Raw genomic sequence first — 24,909 nt, forward strand, 5'->3', positions numbered from 1 at the left:
CTCCAAAAGAATCGACTCGAATCTTAATTCAAATCCGGCATTGCAGACATCATTGGCGCCAAAGACTATTTCTTTTGACCCTGTTGACCTCGCTTCTAAAATTTTTTTGAGAAAGCCATTCAAACATTTAAATCAAATGCGAGCATTATCTTTTATATCACCGAGCTATATAAATACGATATATCAAGAAAACTCTGTCACAATATTGAATTATACGAATATCTGGGACTATTTGAACCCAATTTCTCTTCCGCCAGCGTAACCTCGTCACAATCATTGCGCTTTTTCAATATGGCGACGAATTGCACAAGGAAAAATCCCTGTCTATCATACCCCTTACAGTAAAGCATTGATGGCCTCGGCGGTTAGACGGTTGCACTACGGATTGGGTGGTCACGGGTTCGAACCCCGGCGAATCTAATTTTTTCGTGTTTTTGAAACACTTTCTTATTATTATTCATTCATGTACGTTTATTAGGCGCGGATCCAAGTGGGTGCACCAGACACACGGCTACTAATTGATGTAAACTTTTTTTAATTGACCACTCATGAAATTTTGGAACACACCAGTCCAGCAATTTTGATGAGAAATGCAGTGCACGCTCCCTCTTCTCCCAGTTCCTAGATTCGCCGGCCCTCTTATACCATCATTTTATACCGCTGTGAATATTATCATGAAGAAAACCCCTTCACCCGAACTTTTCAAGCTGAAGTACACACTTATTCCAGGTATTCGAGCAATCCAGAGAATTGTTTGACTAGTCGGCGGCTTGAATTCCCGAGGGTACATTGAGGCCAAGAACTATCTTGGTTGACCTCGATTCTAAACCCTTTTACAAAATGGCCATTCAAACCATAAAATCAGCTACAAACATTCTTTGTTGAAGGGACAACTTTGGCATGAGACAGGATGTTTTTCATGCAAAATAGCTTCAAGTAGGACCGTGACTTCTCAAGGAGCTCAGAGAATTATTGACATATCATCAAACTGCAAAAAAGATCTCACCAAAACGGAATGTAACTGTACATTTGCCTAAAAATCTAAGATTTTCAAGTCATGTCAAACCCGTCTCACATTACACACCAAATTCATTATTAGTGATGAGCATTTAGTTTGTAACTACAGTGATGAGCAGGCGGATAGATTCAAATTACATATCAGCTTCCTGGCCACCTAAATCCCACACCGACATTGTCCCTTCAAATCACGTGCACGGAGCTATATAGATACGATTGCCGTGTGCATGGGCATTTCCGACTCCAAAAGAATCGACTCGAATCTTAATTCAAATCCGGCATTGCAGACATCATTGGCGCCAAAGACTATTTCTTTTGACCCTGTTGACCTCGCTTCTAAAAATTTTTTGAGAAAGCCATTCAAACATTTAAATCAAATGCGAGCATTATCTTTTATATCACCGAGCTATATAAATACGATATATCAAGAAAACTCTGTCGCAATATTGAATTATACGAATATCTGGGACTATTTGAACCCAATTACTCTTCCGCCAGCGTAACCTCGTCACTATCATTGCGCTTTTTCAATATGGCGACGAATTGAACAAGGAAAAGTCCCTGTCTATCATACCCGTTACAGTAAAGCATTGATGGCCTCGGCGGTTAGACGGTTGCACTACGGATTGGGTGGTCACGGGTTCGAACCCCGGCGAATCTAATTTTTTCGTGTTTTTTGAAACATTTTCTTATTATTATTCATTCATGTACGTTTATCAGGCGCGGATCCAAGCGTGTGCACCAGACGCACGGCTACTAATTGATGTAAACTTTTTTAATTGACCACTCATGAAATTTTGGAACACACCTGTCCAGGAGTTTTGATGAGAAATGCAGTGCACGCTCCCTCTTCTTCCAGTTCCTAGATTCGCCGGCCCTCTTATACCATCATCTTATACCGCTGTGAATATTATCATGAAGAAAACCCCTTCACCCGAACTTTTCAAGCTGAAGTACACACTTATTCCAGGTATTCGAGCAATCCAGAGAATTGTTTGACTTGTCGGCGGCTTGAATTCCCGAGGGTACATTGAGGCCAAGAACTATCTTGGTTGACCTCGATTCTAAACCCTTTTACAAAATGGCCATTCAAACCATAAAATCAGCTACAAACATTCTTTGTTGAAGGGACAACTTTGGCATGAGACAGGATGTTTTTCATGCAAAATAGCTTCAAGTAGGACCGTGACTTCTCAAGGAGCTCAGAGAATTATTGACATATCATCAAACTGCAAAAAAGATCTCACCAAAACGGAATGTAACTGTACATTTGCCTAAAAATCTAAGATTTTCAAGTCATGTCAAACCCGTCTCACATTACACACCAAATTCATTATTAGTGATGAGCATTTAGTTTGTAACTACAGTGATGAGCAGGCGGATAGATTCAAATTACATATCAGCTTCCTGGCCACCTAAATCCCACACCGACATTGTCCCTTCAAATCACGTGCACGGAGCTATATAGATACGATTGCCGTGTGCATGGGCATTTCCGACTCCAAAAGAATCGACTCGAATCTTAATTCAAATCCGGCATTGCAGACATCATTGGCGCCAAAGACTATTTCTTTTGACCCTGTTGACCTCGCTTCTAAAATTTTTTTGAGAAAGCCATTCAAACATTTAAATCAAATGCGAGCATTATCTTTTATATCACCGAGCTATATAAATACGATATATCAAGAAAACTCTGTCGCAATATTGAATTATACGAATATCTGGGACTATTTGAACCCAATTACTCTTCCGCCAGCGTAACCTCGTCACTATCATTGCGCTTTTTCAATATGGCGACGAATTGAACAAGGAAAAGTCCCTGTCTATCATACCCGTTACAGTAAAGCATTGATGGCCTCGGCGGTTAGACGGTTGCACTACGGATTGGGTGGTCACGGGTTCGAACCCCGGCGAATCTAATTTTTTCGTGTTTTTTGAAACATTTTCTTATTATTATTCATTCATGTACGTTTATCAGGCGCGGATCCAAGCGTGTGCACCAGACGCACGGCTACTAATTGATGTAAACTTTTTTAATTGACCACTCATGAAATTTTGGAACACACCTGTCCAGGAGTTTTGATGAGAAATGCAGTGCACGCTCCCTCTTCTTCCAGTTCCTAGATTCGCCGGCCCTCTTATACCATCATCTTATACCGCTGTGAATATTATCATGAAGAAAACCCCTTCACCCGAACTTTTCAAGCTGAAGTACACACTTATTCCAGGTATTCGAGCAATCCAGAGAATTGTTTGACTTGTCGGCGGCTTGAATTCCCGAGGGTACATTGAGGCCAAGAACTATCTTGGTTGACCTCGATTCTAAACCCTTTTACAAAATGGCCATTCAAACCATAAAATCAGCTACAAACATTCTTTGTTGAAGGGACAACTTTGGCATGAGACAGGCTGTTTTTCATGCAAAATAGCTTCAAGTAGGACCGTGACTTCTCAAGGAGCTGAGAGAATTATTGACATATCATCAAACTGCAAAAAAGATCTCACCAAAACGGAATGTAACTGTACATTTGCCTAAAAATCTAAGATTTTCAAGTCATGTCAAACCCGTCTCACATTACACGCCAAATTCATTATTAGTGATGAGCATTTAGTTTGTAACTACAGTGATGAGCAGGCGGATAGATTCAAATTACATATCAGCTTCCTGGCCACCTAAATCCCACACCGAAATTGTCCCTTCAAATCACGTGCACGGAGCTATATAGATACGATTGCCGTGTGCATGGGCATTTCCGACTCCAAAAGAATCGACTCGAATCTTAATTCAAATCCGGCATTGCAGACATCATTGGCGCCAAAGACTATTTCTTTTGACCCTGTTGACCTCGCTTCTAAAAATTTTTTCAGAAAGCCATTCAAACATTTAAATCAAATGCGAGCATTATCTTTTATATCACCGAGCTATATAAATACGATATATCAAGAAAACTCTGTCGCAATATTGAATTATACGAATATCTGGGACTATTTGAACCCAATTACTCTTCCGCCAGCGTAACCTCGTCACTATCATTGCGCTTTTTCAATATGGCGACGAATTGAACAAGGAAAAGTCCCTGTCTATCATACCCGTTACAGTAAAGCATTGATGGCCTCGGCGGTTAGACGGTTGCACTACGGATTGGGTGGTCACGGGTTCGAACCCCGGCGAATCTAATTTTTTCGTGTTTTTTGAAACATTTTCTTATTATTATTCATTCATGTACGTTTATCAGGCGCGGATCCAAGCGTGTGCACCAGACGCACGGCTACTAATTGATGTAAACTTTTTTAATTGACCACTCATGAAATTTTGGAACACACCTGTCCAGGAGTTTTGATGAGAAATGCAGTGCACGCTCCCTCTTCTTCCAGTTCCTAGATTCGCCGGCCCTCTTATACCATCATCTTATACCGCTGTGAATATTATCATGAAGAAAACCCCTTCACCCGAACTTTTCAAGCTGAAGTACACACTTATTCCAGGTATTCGAGCAATCCAGAGAATTGTTTGACTTGTCGGCGGCTTGAATTCCCGAGGGTACATTGAGGCCAAGAACTATCTTGGTTGACCTCGATTCTAAACCCTTTTACAAAATGTCCATTCAAACCATAAAATCAGCTACAAACATTCTTTGTTGAAGGGACAACTTTGGCATGAGACAGGCTGTTTTTCATGCATAATAGCTTCAAGTAGGACCGTGACTTCTCAAGGAGCTGAGAGAATTATTGACATATCATCAAACTGCAAAAAAGATCTCACCAAAACGGAATGTAACTGTACATTTGCCTAAAAATCTAAGATTTTCAAGTCATGTCAAACCCGTCTCACATTACACGCCAAATTCATTATTAGTGATGAGCATTTAGTTTGTAACTACAGTGATGAGCAGGCGGATAGATTCAAATTACATATCAGCTTCCTGGCCACCTAAATCCCACACCGAAATTGTCCCTTCAAATCACGTGCACGGAGCTATATAGATACGATTGCCGTGTGCATGGGCATTTCCGACTCCAAAAGAATCGACTCGAATCTTAATTCAAATCCGGCATTGCAGACATCATTGGCGCCAAAGACTATTTCTTTTGACCCTGTTGACCTCGCTTCTAAAATTTTTTTCAGAAAGCCATTCAAACATTTAAATCAAATGCGAGCATTATCTTTTATATCACCGAGCTATATAAATACGATATATCAAGAAAACTCTGTCGCAATATTGAATTATACGAATATCTGGGACTATTTGAACCCAATTACTCTTCCGCCAGCGTAACCTCGTCACAATCATTGCGCTTTTTCAATATGGCGACGAATTGCACAAGGAAAAATCCCTGTCTATCATACCCCTTACAGTAAAGCATTGATGGCCTCGGCGGTTAGACGGTTGCACTACGGATTGGGTGGTCACGGGTTCGAACCCCGGCGAATCAAATTTTTTCGTGTTTTTTGAAACATTTTCTTATTATTATTCATTCATGTACGTTTATCAGGCGCGGATCCAAGCGGGTGCACCAGACGCACGGCTACTAATTGATGTAAACTTTTTTAATTGACCACTCATGAAATTTTGGAACACACCTGTCCAGGAATTTTGATGAGAAATGCAGTGCACGCTCCCTCTTCTTCCAGTTCCTAGATTCGCCGGCCCTCTTATACCATCATCTTATACCGCTGTGAATATTATCATGAAGGAAACCCCTTCACCCGAACTTTTCAAGCTGAAGTACACACTTATTCCAGGTATTCGAGCAATCCAGATAATTGTTTGACTAGTCGGCGGCTTGAATTCCCGAGGGTACATTGAGGCCAAGAACTATCTTGGTTGACCTCGATTCTAAACCCTTTTACAAAATGGCCATTCAAACCATAAAATCAGCTACAAACATTCTTTGTTGAAGGGACAACTTTGGCATGAGACAGGCTGTTTTTCATGCAAAATAGCTTCAAGTAGGACCGTGACTTCTCAAGGAGCTGAGAGAATTATTGACATATCATCAAACTGCAAAAAAGATCTCACCAAAACGGAATGTAACTGTACATTTGCCTAAAAATCTAAGATTTTCAAGTCATGTCAAACCCGTCTCACATTACACGCCAAATTCATTATTAGTGATGAGCATTTAGTTTGTAACTACAGTGATGAGCAGGCGGATAGATTCAAATTACATATCAGCTTCCTGGCCACCTAAATCCCACACCGAAATTGTCCCTTCAAATCACGTGCACGGAGCTATATAGATACGATTGCCGTGTGCATGGGCATTTCCGACTCCAAAAGAATCGACTCGAATCTTAATTCAAATCCGGCATTGCAGACATCATTGGCGCCAAAGACTATTTCTTTTGACCCTGTTGACCTCGCTTCTAAAATTTTTTTGAGAAAGCCATTCAAACATTTAAATCAAATGCGAGCATTATCTTTTATATCACCGAGCTATATAAATACGATATATCAAGAAAACTCTGCCGCAATATTGAATTATACGAATATCTGGGACTATTTGAACCCAATTACTCTTCCGCCAGCGTAACCTCGTCACAATCATTGCGCTTTTTCAATATGGCGACGAATTGAACAAGGAAAAATCCCTGTCTATCATACCCCTAACAGTAAAGCTTTGATGGCCTCGGCGGTTAGACGGTTGCACTACGGATAGGATGGTCACGGGTTCGAACCCCGGCAAATCTAATTTTTACGTGTTTTTTGAAACATTTTCTTCTTATTATTTATTCATGTACGTTTATCAGGCGCGGATCCAAGCGGGTGCACCAGACACACGGCTACTAATTGATGTAAACTTTTTTTAATTGACCACTCATGAAATTTTGGAACACACCTGTCCAGCAATTTTGATGAGAAATGCAGTGCACGCTCCCTCTTCTTCCAGTTCCTAGATTCGCCGGCCCTCTTATACCATCATCTTATACCGTTGTGAATATTATCATGAAGAAAACCCCTTCACCCGAACTTTTCAAGCTGAAGTACACACTTATTCCAGGTATTCGAGCAATCCAGAGAATTGTTTGACTAGTCGGCGGCTTGAATTCCCGAGGGTACATTGAGGCCAAGAACTATCTTGGTTGACCTCGATTCTAAACCCTTTTACAAAATGGCCATTCAAACCATAAAATCAGCTACAAACATTCTTTGTTGAAGGGACAACTTTGGCATGAGACAGGCTGTTTTTCATGCAAAATAGCTTCAAGTAGGACCGTGACTTCTCAAGGAGCTGAGAGAATTATTGACATATCATCAAACTGCAAAAAAGATCTCACCAAAACGGAATGTAACTGTACATTTGCCTAAAAATCTAAGATTTTCAAGTCATGTCAAACCCGTCTCACATTACACGCTAAATTCATTATTAGTGATGAGCATTTAGTGTGTAACTACAGTGATGAGCAGGCGGATAGATTCAAATTACATATCAGCTTCCTGGCCACCTAAATCCCACACCGAAATTGTCCCTTCAAATCACGTGCACGGAGCTATATAGATACGATTGCCGTGTGCATGGGCATTTCCGACACCAAAAGAATCGTCTCGAATCTTAATTCAAATCCGGCATTGCAGACATCATTGGCGCCAAAGACTATTTCTTTTGACCCTGTTGACCTTGCTTCTAAATTTTTTTTGAGAAAGCCATTCAAACATTTAAATCAAATGCGAGCATTATTTTTTATATCACCGAGCTATATAAATACGATATATCAAGAAAACTCTGTCGCAATATTGAATTATACGAATATCTGGGACTATTTGAACCCAATTACTCTTCCGCCAGCGTAACCTCGTCACAATCATTGCGCTTTTTCAATATGGCGACGAATTGAACAAGGAAAAATCCCTGTCTATCATACCCCTTACAGTAAAGCCTTGATGGCCTCGGCGGTTAGATGGTTGCACTACGAATTGGATGGTTACGGGTTCGAGCCCCGGCGAATCTATCATGAAGAAAACTCCTCCACCCGAACTACCTACCTCTTTCTACCTTTTTTTTTCTTCTTCATTTTTTGTACACAAACATATTAATAACTTCGTACATATTGAAATTGAACTACGTATGTACATGTGGTTTATCTTTGTATTGATGAAGAGACGTCAAAGACGCAAATGTAAAATTTCGACAAGTAATGATTCTTTATCAATTTTGGTAGTTTTCTCAAATTCAAGTTGGTTTCCTTCCGTCTAAGGGCCAAAGGGGTTGTAATTTTTAGATGCAGGGCGAGGCAGGGGAAAATCCTAGGGCAAATAAACCAGTGTGGATCTCGGATGAGGCTGGGACGAAAAATACGTGTTGCTTATTATAGCGTCTGGTATGGAGTGTTGGGACAGGATGTCCCTATCACCTCATCTAGCAATGTGTAATGTACAGTAAATTTTCAACATGGTAGCCACAGTACTGGCAGACACAGAGATGTAGAGAATATGCTCGTATAGTACGTCTGCTATAGGAGAATGTGAGGCTATTTCTCTGGCCATATTCCCATTCCACACTTGTAGTTTAAGTTAAGTAACCTGTGTACTCTTTTGAATAACATAATTTGTCAAGATCACATCCTGTGTAAATGCCTACTGCCATCTTTTCGCGCAACCACGGACTTCTGTCCATGCAGGGGCAACCCCCTAGAGTGTTTTGCTATATCCGTGATTCACCTGTACGAGTCGAATTGATAAGTCATCACTGTCTTGCTAGCTGAGCTATGAAATTGATATTGGAATAGCTCACGAACTATGTTGGTCTTGTGTAACTACCAATATCTTATTAAAGGTTAGTCGATGGTATTGGCGAAAAGGAAAAGTTCTACCAAGAAGGCTATCAGCGGAACAATGTGGGACAATGTGGAAACGATTGTCAACGGAAGACGTCAATAAGGTCGAATGTTGATTGTTAAAATTGACCGCGAAAATTTAATAATTATTTGAAAACACCCCTCCATTGGGAAAGGATTTCTAGAGGAGAGATCTGTGGAGATCTAGGGGAGTAATTCTGTGACTAATACTCTCCCGTTAAGATGGCCCCAAGAACACCAGGAAAAACAAGGCGTTCACCTTCCAGTATTGACCGTGTTTGGAATGAATTGAACAAACATGGCCGACAGGGCAGCTAGCCATGATTGAATGCAAACGGAAACTCACTGGGAAGCAAATATTACATCAATTACGCCGAGAGGTGAGATTCTCAATGTAGGATGTTACGGAAGGTGTACATTGGGTCACCTTTCAAAGGAAACGTGAAAGGTGTATTTATCCACTTTACAAAGAAAATGCAAAAGAGGTCGACTGAGCCACAAGTAAAATATCGTGTCCCTTTAAGAACGGACTGACAAGTCATTTATAAAAGAGCAAGTGGTGAAAATATAGACGTGGCTGTACATGTAGCAGTAATATATTGTTTCTCATTCATTTTCATATATTCATTGCAAAGACACGCCAGATATTTGAACAGATGCTTGGCCTATGCCGTAAGGGAGGATATTTACAGTGATTAATTAAAAGTGTATGCATTCCAGTTAGTTGCATGAGAACATGTATTTGTACAATATAACATAAACGCGTATGGCCAGCTACCAACTATGGATAGTGGTGAATACCACGGAGCAATGACTGACGTCCCCCTCAAACGTAAATGGGGCTTTCAAACTGTCGTTTTATAGTCTTAATCCATACATCTATAATGACAAATTTAGCACTATTCAAGAATGAAAATGCATATTGTGCGCATTATGACTATTAGTGATCTGCGCCGTGAAATAATCTTTTCGAATGTACCAACAACTTTCATTAAGATTGTATTATTCATTCACCTAGAAAGACGACATCTCATGGAACTTAAATTTGTTTGCCAATCCCGATTCCAAAATATATCATTGACCCTTTCCCCTTTTGTGCTGAAATTTGAGAAAATTAGTTCTTCAGCTAGTCCAACCGGAATAACAAGATTTTGACAAATGACCCAACTCCGATAAAATTAGTTTTTCCCCCTTAGCCGACCAACCTTACCTTGAAATATAATCCAATTGCTTGCCTTCGTCCCGACGGGTCACAGACTCGGTCAGAATGTATTCCACACGCAACGGAAATGAATGGCCATCGACCTGTCCGTAGTACATGAAATTCAAATACTGCTGTGGTAAACGATTGCTAATCATTGGTATGTTTTCATCTCATTATACCCTCCCAGCTGGCTGTTCAAACAGACAAGGCAGCGGCTTCGAGACCGCCATGGACTACGGTATTGCAGATATTCTATAGCTTGTTCGCGATATTCCTGTGTTTCAGTCCAATGATAATAAACACCTGTCACCGTGGATTGTATGAAACTACCATGACTACTGATTGTTTTAGAAGCCCCAGAGTCCACGCACGGTAGACACGGAAGTTAATCCAGCTGTTGTCACGATCAATTTCGATGGATGCGATTGGCTAAAAATATGCCTCTCCATACCACGTGGGTAGGGTAAACCAATGCAGCTTCCAACAGCAGCTTCCTTATAACTGCTGTCTATGATGATTACAATCTGGAATAGAGACCAGTTGTTCCAAGAAGTAAGGTTCGCTGAAAATGCTAATAAATATTTTGAGGCCGAAGTCGTGTTGAGTTATTATCGAACAGCATCAGCCTTTTGCCAGAACAGTAAAGCTGGCTCATATATTTGGCCATAATTTCGTTATCAGTCTTTAGGTGCGTATATAACTTGTTTTTTCCTTGCCAGAAAAGGAATGAATGTGGTCCGCAACTTAACAACTCTGGTCTTCGATTTGGAACCTGCTTCGGGCCGGGTTCGTGATATTTGCCAATATCAGGGATCACATGTGCTGTGTAAGTCGTCCCGGTATGTCACAGGTATACCAATATCAAAGACTGTTAAAATGATTTTGATACTACCAGCAAAACGATGCACCTCTCTAATCGACACATGTTTGTTCCTGATTGAATATGGCAAGCATCGGCTGGGGTTGGGCCATAATTGTTTTTGCCGCAGGGATATACTGCTATTTGTTTCAGATTTCCGTCTTGTGTAAACATTTCGTGTTTCTTCTCCATTATATTCGTCCACATCATCAGTTCGTCAGGTGATTGCCAAGATGGCGGGCCATATTTTGATAATTGCTGTTGCGACGCTATCAAGTAAGTTCTTATCGGCAATATTGTTCATTTCCTTATTCAAAATAAACGCTTTACGTGTTAAAAGAAGTATGACTTGTAAGTCGCAGTTAGGAATATCGAGAATCAACACAAAGAAAGTCTCGTGGACAACGCCGTATCATATTTTGGAATCACCAAAACTTCGCAATGCCTCATAACGAAAACTTTTGGAAAGCTAAAGTTAATGATGTATAATCTGCTACATGTCTCCGTGACTGGATTGCTAACCATTGGTATGGTACCAAAAAAGATATTCGTCTCTTTTTCTATTCATATCTTTTTCTGGTTGTTTTCAGTGTATCATGAGGTGGCATCTCATCAGCACGAACATCTCATGATGAGGGTGATGTTTACAGAAAAGAGAATGGGTTGCCCGTCAGGAAGCGCTAAACATCAGATTGCCTCTTACTACGGCTGCTTTACCGAATCAGAATCAGGTAAGTGATGTCAGCCACACTTTCTGCTATTTTCATTTGACGATTTCCGCCACCCCTTCAATTTTATTCGTAAAGGACCATGTAGCTACATGTACAGGCACACACATAGATTCATGTCTAACGACCGTAACTCAAATCGGCATACTGGTATGTTTCGCGATACGTTGTGTCTACTCCCTTTTTATCGTTGAGTCTGTAATGCTGTTGCATGGTAATTCTCTTTCTCTCTTCATTCTAAAAGGTCGCATACCTAAGCATCACACAAGATCCAGCTACCGGAGCCGTATGTATATAAAAAAATCATTGAGACATGTCAAGTTTCCTGAGAAAGCCGAGCCAAGGTCCTCATATAGAGAGAGTAATTCAACTTGGGTGTAGAATATCTAAACAAGTGTTTCTGCGTTCTACTTCGCATCACACACCGCTGCAAAATGGCGGATTCTACGCACAAAAGGTGAGGTCGTCCCAGCTGTAGGCCTACATTATACGCAACGATACATACATCTTGACTCTAAATGTCATATTTTTCAGGGGGATCATCTGTCTCTTCAATGAGTTCTCGCTATGGTTCTCGTTCTTCGTATTCAACGAGCTCCCGCTATGGGTCTAGCCCTTTATACAGATCGAAATCTCGCTATGGCTCCAGTTCCTCGCGGTACCCAACAAGTTCTCGCTATGGCTCTCGTTCTTCGTACCCAACGAGCTCCCGCTATGGTTCCAGCTCTTCGTATCGATCGAAATCTCGCTATGGTCCTCGCTCTTCGTATCCAACGAGCTCCCGCTATGGTTCCAGCTCTTCGTATCGATCGAAATCTCGCTATGGTTCACGTTCTTCGTATCCAACGAGCTCCCGCTATGGTTCCAGCTCTTCGTACCGATCGCAATCTCGCTATGGCTCCAGTTCCTCGCGGTATCCCACGAGTTCTCGCTATGGTTCGAGTTCTTATTCATCGAGACGCCGATCAAGATATCCAGCGTCATCAAGCTCGAAATACAGTAAGTTCAACAAAGGGAGGTCCTTTTTGAAATATATGTAAAACGATTTCGGCTCTAAAATGAGACATTTGGTATCAAAATATGGAAACAGAAAGACCTAAAACATGGTAACAGCGCGACCCTAAGTGGCAAAATCTATAACAGGGTGACTGACCTAAAGTGTACACCGGTAACAGCCCGACATTAAGTGTCAAAACATGATAAAAGCAAGACATCATTATTGTCCAAATATGATAACAGCTCGGAAATTGATCGAGGTTTTGTAGTTCATTGGTATCTTCCTTCGACCAGCTTTGATAGTTTAGGTCTATCAACGATTTTACAAAGCACATGAATGTGACATGTAATTATCTGCCTGATATCACTGTAAATGCATATATTTTCAGAAAGATATGAGGCAGTGTTCTCGACCAGTAAATACGGGTGTTATAGTTCATCGACAAGGACGACCAAGGTCGCCAAGATTGGTGAATACTACGCCTGCTTCCTTTTTTCGAATCCAACAACATCTCGCTATGGTTCGAGTTCTTCGTATCCAACGAGCTCCCGCTATGGTTCCAGCTCTTACCGATCGAAATCTCGCTATGGTTCACGTTCTTCGTATCCAACGAGCTCCCGCTATGGTTCCAGGTCTTCGTATCGATCGAAATCTCGCTATGGTTCACGTTCTTCGTATCCAACGAGCTCCCGCTATGGTTCCAGCTCTTCGTATCGATCGCAATCTCGCCATGGCTCCAGTTCCTCGCGGTATCCCACTAGTTCTCGCTATGGTTCGAGTTCTTATTCATCGAGACGCCGATCAAGATATCCTTCGTCATCAAGCTCGAAATCCAGTAAGTTCAACAAAGGGAGGTCCTTTTTGAAATACATGTAAAACGATTTCGGCTCTAAAATGAGACATTTGGTATCAAAATATGGAAACAGAAAGACCTAAAACATTGTAACCGCGCGACCCTAAGTGACTAAATCTATAACAGGGTGACTGACCTAAAGTGTACACCGGTAACAGCTCGACATTAAGTGTCAAAACATGATAACAGCAAGACATCATTATTGTCCAAATATGATAACAGCTCGGAAATTGATCGAGGTTTTGTAGTTCATTGGTATCTTCCTTCGACTAGCTTTGATAGTTTTGGTCTATGAAAGATTTTACAAAGCACATGAATGTGACATGTAATTATCTGCCTGATATCACTGTAAATGCATATATTTTCAGAAAGATATGAGGCAGTGTTCTCGACCAGTAAATACGGGTGTTATAGTTCATCGCCAAGGACGACCAAGGTCGCCAAGATTGGTGAATACTACGCCTGCTTCCTTTCTTCGAATCCAACAACATCTCGCTATGGTTCGAGTTCTTCGTATCCAACGAGCTCCCGCTATGGTTCCAGCTCTTACCGATCGAAATCTCGCTATGGTTCACGTTCTTCGTATCCAACGAGCTCCCGCTATGGTTCCAGGTCTTCGTACCGATCGAAATCTCGCTATGGTTCTCATTCGTCGTATCCAACGAGCTCCCGCTATGGTTCCAGCTCTTCGTACCGATCGAAATATCTCCATGGCTCCAGTTCCTCGCGGTATCCCACGAGTTCTCGCTATGGTTCGAGTTCTTATTCATCGAGACGCCGATCAAGATATCCTTCGTCATCAAGCTCGAAATACAGTAAGTTCAACAAAGGGAGGTCCTTTTTCAAGGATATGTAAAACTATTTCGGCTGTAAAATGAGACATTTGGTATCAAAATATGGAAACAGAAAGACCTAAAACATTGTAACAGCGCGACCCTAAGTGACAAAATCTATAACAGGGTGACTGACCTAAAGTGTACACCGGTAACAGCTGGACATTAAGTGTCAAAACATGATAACAGCAAGTCATCATTATTGTCTAAATATGATAACAGCTCGGAAATTGATCGAGATTTTGTAGTTCATTGGTATCTTCCTTCGACTAGCTTTGATAGTTTTGGTCTATGAAAGATTTTACAAAGCACATGAATGTGACATGTAATTATCTGCCTGATATCACTGTAAATGCATATATTTTCAGAAAGATATGAGGCAGTGTTCTCGACCAGTAAATACGCGTGTTATAGTTCATCGCCAAGGACGACCAAGGTCGCCAAGATTGGTGAATACTACGCCTGCTTCCTTTCTTCGAATCCAACAACATCTCGCTATGGTTCGAGTTCTTCGTATCCAACGAGCTCCCGCTATGGTTCCAGCTCTTACCGATCGAAATCTCGCTATGGTTCACGTTCTTCGTATCCAACGAGCTCCCGCTATGGTTCCAGGTCTTCGTACCGATCGAAATCTCGCTATGGTTCTCATTCTTCGTATCCAACGAGCTCCCGCTATGGTTCCAGCTCTTCGTATCGATCGCAATCTCGCCATGGCTCCAGTTCCTCGCGGTATCCCACGAGTTCTCGCTATGGTTCGAGTTCTTATTCATCGAGACGCCGATCAAGATATCCTTCGTCATCAAGCTCGAAATCCAGTAAGTTCAACAAAGGGAGGTCCTTTTTGAAATATATGTAAAACGATTTCAGCTCTAAAATGAGACATTTGGTATCAAAATATGGAAACAGAAAGACCTAAAACATGGTAACAGCGCGACCCTAAGTGGCAAAATCTATAACAGGGTGACTGACCTAAAGTTTACACCGGTAACAGCTGGACATTAAGTGTCAAAACATGATAACAGCAAGTCATCATTATTGTCCAAATATGATAACAGCTCGGAAATTGATCGAGATTTTGTAGATTGGTATCTTCCTTCGACTAGCTTTGATAGTTTTGGTCTATGAAAGATTTTACAAAGCACATGAATGTGACATGTAATTATCTGCCCGATATCACTGTAAATGCATATATTTTCAGAAAGATATGAGGCAGCGTTCTCGGCCAGTAAATACGGGTGCTCTAGTTCATCGCCAAGGACGACCAAGGTCGCCAAGATTGGTGATTACTACGCCTGCTTCCTTTCTTCGTATCCAACAACATCTCGCTATGGTCCTCGCTCTTCGTATCCAACGAGCTCCCGCTATGGTTCCAGCTCTTACCGATCGAAATCTCGCTATGGTTCACGTTCTTCGTATCCAACGAGCTCCCGCTATGGTTCCAGGTCTTCGTATCGATCGAAATCTCGCTATGGTTCACGTTCTTCGTATCCAACGAGCTCCCGCTATGGTTCCAGCTCTTCGTATCGATCGCAATCTCGCTATGGCTCCAGTTCCTCGCGATATCCCACTAGTTCTCGCTATGGTTCGAGTTCTTATTCATCGAGACGCCGATCAAGATATCCTTCGTCATCGAGCTCGAAATCCAGTAAGTTGGCATGGCAATAGTTTTAAATGCTCCAGTTGGGAATTACTTTCACAGAACCAACATTCAAATCTATTCTCTGAGGTCCACCGTCACGGGAAATCATACTATCATTTTATACGAATGTTCCTTTACTTGTTTATTTTGTTTGCTCTGATATATATTTTCCTCTTATATCTAAGTCTCCTCTTTCAGATGAATATGAGGTGGTTTTTAGAGATGAGAGCCGCAGATGTCATGCAAGTCCTCACAACAACATCAAGGTGTTTCAAATAGGAGGGTACTTCATTTGCGCCGCACCAAAGAGGCCAAGTAGGTAAACTCATAGTCCATGGTTGGGTTTACAATTTAATATTTACAGTTTAGATTTCGAGATTTGACCGTATATAGGAACGAAAAAGAAAAATTTAAGGAAGAGTGTTGTAAGAATGCACAAAGGAAGAAAACCACACATAATGGTTTGATTACTTGTCTGTTGTTTCCATTTTAGGTTCAAGATATTCTAGCAGTTCTGGATCAAGGTACCGGTCATCAGGCAGGAGTTATGGCTCGTCATCCTACGGCTCTTCGCGGAGGCCAGGTTACGCGTCATCAGGAAGTAGGTACGGCTCGTCACCCTACAGCCCTTCGCGAAGGCCTAGTTACAGGTCATCAGGAGGGAGTTATGGGTTGTCACGGAGATCGAATGCCAGAGCAGCTCGCTTCAATTTATATGGTAAGTGTGTACGATTATACAAATACTTGTAGGTGATGACACATAACAAGATTAGGAATAGCGTCCTTGTCACCAGAAACGATCAACGTTCAAAAGTGCTTGCTCAAAGGTCACAACGTTTTTAGATAACCAAGGCCTGTGTCAAAGTGCTTCGTACGACTTTCCCTTTTTTTCAGGGCCTCCTGGATCAGGCTTCACAAAGGAAGACAAGATGAATGGTATGCAATGCTGCTTCTCCCGCGCTTTTTGGACAAGTAGTCTTGTCGGCCGTGTTTGTTCTTAGACAAGTTATTAAGATACAGAACCTAAATAAAAAGCAAACAGTTTTAAAAATCGAACGGAGTTATAATAAAAAGCTGTAAAAGTCTTTTGCGTCATCGAGCACTGCTTACGGGGCCCGATGTGCCACTCGAAATCACTGTCATCGTTACTCATTGAAAAGAGCGTGGAATCGATACAATTTTTTCTTAAAAGTAACGATATATGTTTCATTTGCCTAATTACTACACGTATGTACATTCTTTAACTAATGTATACGCATACTGTTTTTTTACATTCTTCCAATTTATGGATATTGTTGTTCTCTCTAGCAACTAGGGAATGGCAGGCCGCGACTCATAAGTTCAACGTCCTTAAAGCTAGGGATGGTCGTAAGTATCAAGGCCTTGCTTTCCCTTTTGACACAAAATGACAAGTGCATGAACAAAGAATACATGACTTAGAAACGTATAACAATCTAGAATCCAAACTGAGACCAAGCGAAAGATGATACCAATGCATTGAAGCTGGAATATTGGGTGGTTTTGCCTTACCTGTACATCTAATACCAAAATGTATATGGAATATTGGGTGGTTTTGCCTTACCTGTACATCTAATACCAAAATGTATATGGAATATTGGGTGGTTTTGCCTTACCTGTACATCTAATACCAAAATGTATATGGAATACTGGGTGGTTTTGCCTTACCTGTACATCTAATACCAAAATGTATATAGAATGTTTCCCCCAGAGGGATAGAGGATATATGCTGCCCCTACATTTTATTACACTACACTACACGTCCTATATACATTATAAGGCAGTGCACGTAAAAAACTAAAATGCCTTGGAAAAGCTATCAGTATTTCTCTTCAAATTGCTCGTTCCTGGTCATACTTTGTTCGACATGATCGAACGACGAATATAGGCCTTTGAAGAAAGTGTTACACTTTACATAGATAGTAGAAGTCTTTTCACTTATATTGTAGCTTCATCTCTGGAGGCTCAAGAAGCAAGAAAGGTAGGCTGATCAAGGTCTTGTACATGTCGGGTAATTTAAGGTTGATAAAGTTAACTTTACCGATTAAACTATTCTGCCAATATCCTGGGTTCGTGGTCGTTTTTGGTATACCAGCTTTTTTTTCAGCATTCGCTCTTTGTAAAGGATCAATCGATATTTAGAATATAATTGATATTTATGTAGATTCTATTTATATTTCGACTACAATTAATATTTAAACTACAATTACATAGTTAGACTACAATTGATATTTAGACTATTCAGACTGTCTTCCAAGGAATCAACAAACTCACTGATCGATCATTCTTACTCGTTTGTTGCAGGACGCCCTGGCGAAGGGTAAGAAATACATTGGTAAGTGTGGTGAAATTAGTCAGATGACCATCATCATTTACCCCAGCTTGCGCGTGTCTGTAACATGCGATTAAACTGATCTAGCCGCAAATTACCAAAACCAAATTACCACATCTACTGTATCATTTTGGTTAAACAGTTGTATAACTTCGACTGTTTATTCAAGAGTCCTCTTAGAAGATAAATCTATCTAATCTTTCGTGTTTCAATCACCAATTATTTGAGGTTCTTATAAGGAGATTGATTCTCAAATTCAGACATTCTTCAGAAAGTTAATGCCTACCGGCGCCAGAAGATGAGGTCTTCTAAATCGGTAAGTAGAGTGAGGTTGTATACCATTTACGACCCTGACATACACTTCGTGACTTTATCAGTCGTACATGTATAAGTCGGCCATGTCCTTGCTCGCTTTGTGGGCATGAATTCGTTGTCCTTGCACACTGCAGCACAGCACTTAGTCATGCACATGCGTATATATAACCGCATGGAAAATGTTGAAACTGTTGAGATCGTGGCTTCAAAAACCGACAATACCTTTACACGTCCTATCGGGAGCGTCTCCAGTCTTAAAACATGATAAAAGGGTGCAGTCAGTACACTTTGACCTCAAAACTCTTACCAGAAAATATATTTTATTGTGACATGATGAAGCTTTTCTTAAATTTTAGTCGTATCCCAGTTCAAGTTCTAGTTACAACCGACGATCTAGTTCCAGCTATAGCCGGAGATCTCAATACGGTAGCTCCAGCCCCAGCTATAGCAGAAGATCTAGTTTGGGATACGGTAGACGATCCAGTTCCGGTGATGGTGGTTCGAGCTCTTCCGGTATGACAACGTGCTTAGCGCTATTTTTATATTTAGACAAACAGTATTCTTGAGAGCTCCTCGGTCAAGAAATATCATTTTCGGGCTTAAATACATAAATGGTCTTGGATGCATGTACATGTGTACATCATGCACTCGATAAAGTCAAGGCAAACTGCGGATTTGTCTTCCTCAACTGACATGACGGATGCCTGTACTGTCTGTTCACTTTAAGTAAATTGTCCCTGTTTTCAATGAACACCACGATACTATATATCAAAGGCCGTGTTCGTTACTTCCGAAATTTGAAATGTTTTTCTGATCATGTTTCAGTCTCGGGCACACAGGTCTAACTCGTCCAGCTCGTACGGAAATTCCCGAAGAACGAGTTATGGTAATGATGAAAAGCGTCAGTCATCACTTTATCCCTGGTCTTAATTCATCGAATAACTAAAGACCAATTGCAAATGGTAAAAATATGAAATCCTATTGGCAGTTGGCTAACTTAGCTTTGCGGTCTCAGTCCAGAATGTGTAGGACAAATTACGATTACCAGGTTTCACAGAAGTTCACATGCCGTAAGATTCGCTTCGACCAACATTGGCGAAAATATATAATTCTGGCCTTGTCAATAAAGTATATATAATTTTGCGAAAAGAATGACAAAGAACACAAAAAAACGATCCTTGTTATAAAGATTTATTGCAAAATTGACATATGTGCTTCAAAAATACTTCATTTTCTTTCGGATGGGAATGTCTTTTACTAATTCACGACTTGTGACTGTTTTAAACAGTTGTCCTTAGTCGTGAATCCGTACGAGACCTTCATAAATCCTTGCAAGAGACTTAAAAATAAGAAGGATGACGAGTGGGGCGCTGATGATCACTGTCCAGTTAAATCGCCTGTGCATTACTCTCACTCGGTTCCATCACATTACCGTTTCACCAGTCATCAGTTACCAGCTGATATACAGTTAGGCCTACAAAGCGTCCATTATTTTAATTATTCAACATATGTGTATGGCATCAATTGATCCAGATGATGGCCACAGTCCTCATGATAATTTGAGTTAGACTGGGTCTGCTGTTGTTTTTGCCTTACAGAGTGAAAATATTCTCGTTTTATTCTCCTCGAGGACTGAATCGGCGCAATAATCGGCAGGCATCGCAAACACATTCTGAATGCGTTCTTTCTGCATTTTGATTTCATAGCCTATCGACTGTGGCGCTGATTCTGTTAAATGCGCCAAGTAGGACAGAAACGGAAGAAGAGTCAATGTTATTCGAAATGTTAGAGTTCTGATTGTGGTTTATTGAGGTTCAGAGTATTCTGGTCCATGTGGTACATAAATGCCCAGGTTTGAAATTTACTCTCTTCATTACATGTATTCATTTGTGGCATTTGTTCCCCGTTGTACGGCTCAATGACATTCGTCACGTGGGCTAAACAATATTCACTTCCAACGCCACCATCGGCGGTAGAAGCAACTATTTTCCCGCTTCGTTTTGCGGATCCGGAGGAGCGCAGTGACCAACTGCGTTGAGAGTTGACGTCAGCACAGTTCATTATTTTTAGCAGAAGATTATCACTAAAGTCTATACACAAGTTACGATATCTCAGACGGGATTTTGTGTCCAAGTAAAACTCGTAGGCAGGTTGGATTCGAAATGTATAACATTCTCCGGTGAGGGTAACGTAATTGGTTTTTGGGTCTGGTTTTAGGCACACGTCACTGTGAGTATTCGTGACGTCACCATACACTGTTGCATCGTCCGAAGGTCTTTGTAAATCTGGGAAAACATTGTCTAAGTACCAATCAAAGTTATTGCACTGCATTTTTTCTCTTAGTTGCTTTCGTTCTTCTATAGAATCCTTCCCAGCATCCTCTAGTGGTACTTCCGTTTGCGAGGTTGCCGCGTAGAAGAATCGCTTGTAGTCATCCATCCAGACTTCTGCTACACGCATTGAGTTCCGCTTGACGACCTTGGCCTTTTCTCCTTGGAACCCGTATGTCTGAACTTTGAACACATGTGCAACACGTGAACAGGGCACAGACAAAACTTCACCACCACACATCCAAGTTCTGAACGACAATTCGAGGTTTTCCCCACCCCAGATTTTAAGGCCAGTGTCGAAAGCGCCCGTAGCGAGGAAGTTGTCCTTTTCTGCGGCAAGGGCACAGCCGACTAAGGTCGGACTCCGTGTCGACTTGACAGGGTCCGACTTGATCCGTCGATGTTCGTGAATGGGCACAGCAAGCCAGGCAAACCTGAAAAAAAACAGAGGACAGAATGTAAGAACACTTCCCCACATTGCTTTGGTTTCCAAACTGCGACGCAGTCGCAGCGTATTCGCCTTGTATGCTTCATCAAGGTTGGCCTACGTAGAGGCTTGACTGTGGAGGGGACATAGAAGCTTTGTCCAAGGTCACGAGCCAAGACCTACCTCAGATCCCATCCGAATGCTCCGATCGGATACCACTCCATGTCGTTCTTATACTCAATGGATCTAGGATCGATGCGATCAATATGGGGTTGAACCACAGCTCTTGGATTTCGCTGGATCTCCGTGAGAAGGGGCTCCAACCAACCGACGTTGCACTCTGTGTGCGCATCCTGGAACATCATGACGTCACCTCGGGCGTGCTCGACCCCCATCAGCCTAGCTTTGATCAGGCCGACCCTCTCTGGAGTACGGATAAGCTTTACCTTGAAAAAACATCAGACGATTTTCATCAGAATTTTGTTTTGGATTCGTTGCTAGAAATGTTTTCATTTGCTTTTGGCGGCTTCTTGTTTCGCACTGCTTTCTCAGAATAAAAGGTTGTTGTTCGGTCCAATACATATCGGCATCGGAGCCACAAATATATTGTTAGGATGGAACGACTGCATATTCCCGCGGTGACCCTAAACGACGAGTCCTTTAATTTTGGGACTTGGTGCCATCACGGGATCCCATCTGACATGCTCACCTTAGGTAAGTATTTCACGTATTCCACCAACTGCTCCTGAAGATAGCTATAAACACTATGATCGTCCACTAGAATGACGTCAGCCAAAAGGACATCAGGGGCATTGTTCAAAATACTGTGCACAGTGCGCAGGAGCATAGACAGGGCCTCGTTGTGGAAGGGGATGATGATGCTGGCAGTGGGTAAGGTATTAATCTGAAAGTGATGGAGAAAATTTAAACACTGTTCTTTGAAACTTGTCGTTTCTTTGTGAGGCTTGATGGTAACCATAAGATCTCCTTGTAATGTCAAGTGATATATTTTAGCCCTTATACAACAGCTCCTACCGTCTAGAAGACAGCTGACAGTACACATTTAAATGAACACACATGCTATATTGGACCAACTTTCCTTATAATTTGAAGGAAGAATAACATTGAGATGAGAGAATAGACATGAGGCGCCCGTCGAACTTTCAAACTCACGTCATACTGAATTTCTTGACATTGCTGTGGCCTGCTGTCAATGATCTTCCGATCCAGAGAGATAGTGTCGCTGAGGGTTATGTTGATGTTGTAGGCCGAGTCTGGAGGGCGGTTGTCAGGTTTGAGCATCGCGTGTTGCAGGTTAAGTAGGATGTCGCGGTTCTTGGCCAATATGTCTTTATGGCTGGCCTGCCTCGGGGAGACTGTGGAGAAGAGTATCAAAGATTGAGATGAAATCACCGGAAGCCCTTTCAGCGACAACATAGGCTGTAGTGGCTCAGTTCATGCTCAAAACAGTTAAGCCACGTTACCCTGCAACGTCACGTAAAATTTATGGCCGAAATGACTGACTTGTTTCGAACTAGGCCCAGATGGAGAGTGGGTCCCGATTGTCACACCAGAACAAATCAGAGGCGGGCCACTGATTCATACTTTACTTTAATTCGCTGTTAAAGGGAGGTCGACGTTACCCCCCCCCCCCCCCCCCCAAAGCTATACCTGTCCTTCTGTTCGGTCGCTCCGACTCGTCATAGTGATGAAAGGCGTGCTCATTTTTTAAAACTGGCAAGACCTTCACATCGTCTGCTATTGCATCCTGCACGCGCAACATCTGCTCCAACCTCTTGTTGATGGAGAGCTCCACCTGGTTTTCGGGCAGGGTACTGGTTATTTGTTTGACTCGCCTATAGGAGGCGTTTCTCTCGTTGTTGTTGATAGTCAGCATGAGGAGGACAATGCAGAAGAGGAAGACAATGACCACGGAGGTGGCCAAGGCCCGGAATGGTTTGAAGGTGATCACGCCCGCCATTATAACCTAAAAATAAGACATGAACGGTTAGTTAAACTGGTACATGCACGGATCTATGGTTTGAAGGTTGTAACGCCCGGTGTAACATCTGTGGTTGTTCCCCATGTTTCAGTGTTTCCAAACAATAGGCAGCTAGAGAAACCATGACTTTTCAATAGGGGGGATACACAGAAAAACTCGTCAATCTATTTTTGAGCGTTCCCAAACAATGAGGGGAAACACTCAAAACAGAAACACTCAAAAACATTACACCGGTATCTAAACCTGAAGACGACCTGAACAATTAAGGGTTAAAATTTACAATCCCCGCTCGGAAATGACGTAGTTTGATCGCATTCAACTATAAATCCATTGAACAGTGGTGCTTCGTTAGTCAACCGATGACCTTTTTTTGGGGTGTGATCGGGGATTGTAAACTCCTTCCCAATTAAGTTAGTAAAAGCTGGTAGATGGATGAGTCTATGTATACAGTATGGGTTTAGTGATGCAGGCATGGGTCTGAAAATTCATCCTTGAATTTCTTCATCAGAGAGTAGCTTCGTCATGAAGAGTGACAACACTCTTGCACTAAGACTTTTAGTGGGCGTGGTTTCGAGTCGAATGCCAAGCGACTCTTGAGTTCGAGAATTGCAATTTACGATAGATGGAGAATGCACTATAAACAATACCGGACAATCTGACCGAGCGATAACGCGGAATCTTGCCACATAACCAACATTGAGAGGGAAATGATAACAGGCCACTTACTCAAGTTCGATTATCAAATAGCCTGCGTGTCTGTTACTTTATGACGTCATACCAACTCGACTTCGGGTCCAAATGTCTCGATATCTGGGGAACTATCCGGGGGAATTATCCGAAAATCGGGGCAAATTGTTACTAGCAAATCAATGGAAAACCGACCAGCCAGAAACCCTAGTATGTTCTACTGGCCTATAGATCAATACTAATGCATTAGAACATGTACAGGCGTAACTGTTTCGCCTTCGCGGCCTTAGTCAATGGAGTCAATGAAGGAATTATGGCTGAGTAAACCGCCCCTTCTACAGAGACGCACAAAGGCTCAGGTTATGTAAGATTATGACAGGGATTGTTGTTGGTATTAAGGGGAGTAATGCGGCGGAGCTACTTTTATTTGGGTGGAGATAATTTCGTTTCGGTAATTAGCCTAGAAATAGTAGTCTTAAAGACGAGGTTATTCTTTTACTACAATAACTATGAAATATATACAAGATATAGAAGTGGCCTAAGTCGCAATCATAACATTCCTTGAATATTCTATTCGGCGTAATGTTGTTAATGCTCCACATATCTAAGTATTTCCATACAATAAACCATCTGTTCAAATGATGATCCAGGAAGATATTGGGATATTTCAAGAAAACACTAGAAGATATTTCGAATTTTAGGGATATCATTAAATTCCCATATCGCGCCTCATAGGTCTCTTCCAGGCTGCTTGACTTTTGGTCACAAGAAACGCTCAATGTTTAGAAGTCGTCAGTATACTTGTGTCCGGGCATCCCAAAAGGTTTATTAGGGGGTTTAGATCGCCACTCCTGATCACTGAAAGTCAGC

At 41.7% G+C, this 24,909-nt stretch overlaps 3 protein-coding genes across 4 annotated transcripts in view; 1 reads left to right on the forward strand and 2 right to left on the reverse strand.

Annotated features, from left to right (window-relative positions):
* LOC135501296 (atrial natriuretic peptide receptor 1-like) overlaps nt 1-10,240 on the reverse strand; it is a 34,644-nt gene extending 24,404 nt beyond the window's left edge. Inside the window, exon 1 of the mRNA XM_064793333.1 lies at nt 10,026-10,240. The gene's annotated coding sequence lies outside the window, so the exon portion shown is untranslated. The remainder of the gene's footprint in view (nt 1-10,025) is intronic.
* Nucleotides 10,241-11,105: 865 nt separating this feature from the next.
* On the forward strand, nt 11,106-19,640 carry LOC135501298 (hornerin-like). Of its 2 annotated transcripts, XM_064793337.1 has the most exons (18): nt 11,106-11,154; nt 11,469-11,609; nt 11,851-11,892; nt 12,141-12,605; nt 12,992-13,438; nt 13,825-14,271; nt 14,658-15,104; nt 15,488-15,934; nt 16,127-16,243; nt 16,422-16,646; nt 16,823-16,864; nt 17,237-17,296; nt 17,896-17,927; nt 18,251-18,281; nt 18,539-18,594; nt 18,950-19,106; nt 19,419-19,481; nt 19,562-19,640. In XM_064793337.1, exons 1-17 carry the CDS (start codon nt 11,112-11,114, stop codon nt 19,436-19,438), a joined length of 3,219 nt encoding a protein of 1,072 aa, XP_064649407.1. In that variant the 5' UTR covers nt 11,106-11,111; the 3' UTR covers nt 19,439-19,481; nt 19,562-19,640. The 2 variants fall into 2 exon arrangements, with proteins under 2 accessions (XP_064649407.1, XP_064649406.1); XM_064793336.1 differs by lacking the exon at nt 19,562-19,640 and having other exon boundaries at nt 19,419-19,509.
* Nucleotides 19,641-20,366: 726 nt separating this feature from the next.
* On the reverse strand, nt 20,367-24,231 carry LOC135501821 (polypeptide N-acetylgalactosaminyltransferase 12-like). Its single transcript, XM_064794150.1, has 6 exons — nt 24,079-24,231; nt 23,022-23,337; nt 22,524-22,726; nt 22,060-22,254; nt 21,534-21,796; nt 20,367-21,357 (listed from the first exon to the last, which is right to left on the reverse strand). The coding sequence occupies exons 2-6, from the start codon at nt 23,329-23,331 to the stop codon at nt 20,379-20,381; spliced, it is 1,950 nt and encodes a 649-aa protein (XP_064650220.1). The 5' UTR covers nt 23,332-23,337; nt 24,079-24,231; the 3' UTR covers nt 20,367-20,378.
* Nucleotides 24,232-24,909: the final 678 nt, after the last annotated feature.

This window comes from Lineus longissimus, chromosome 17 (genome assembly GCF_910592395.1).
Source record: "Lineus longissimus chromosome 17, tnLinLong1.2, whole genome shotgun sequence".
NCBI lineage: Eukaryota > Metazoa > Nemertea > Pilidiophora > Heteronemertea > Lineidae > Lineus > Lineus longissimus.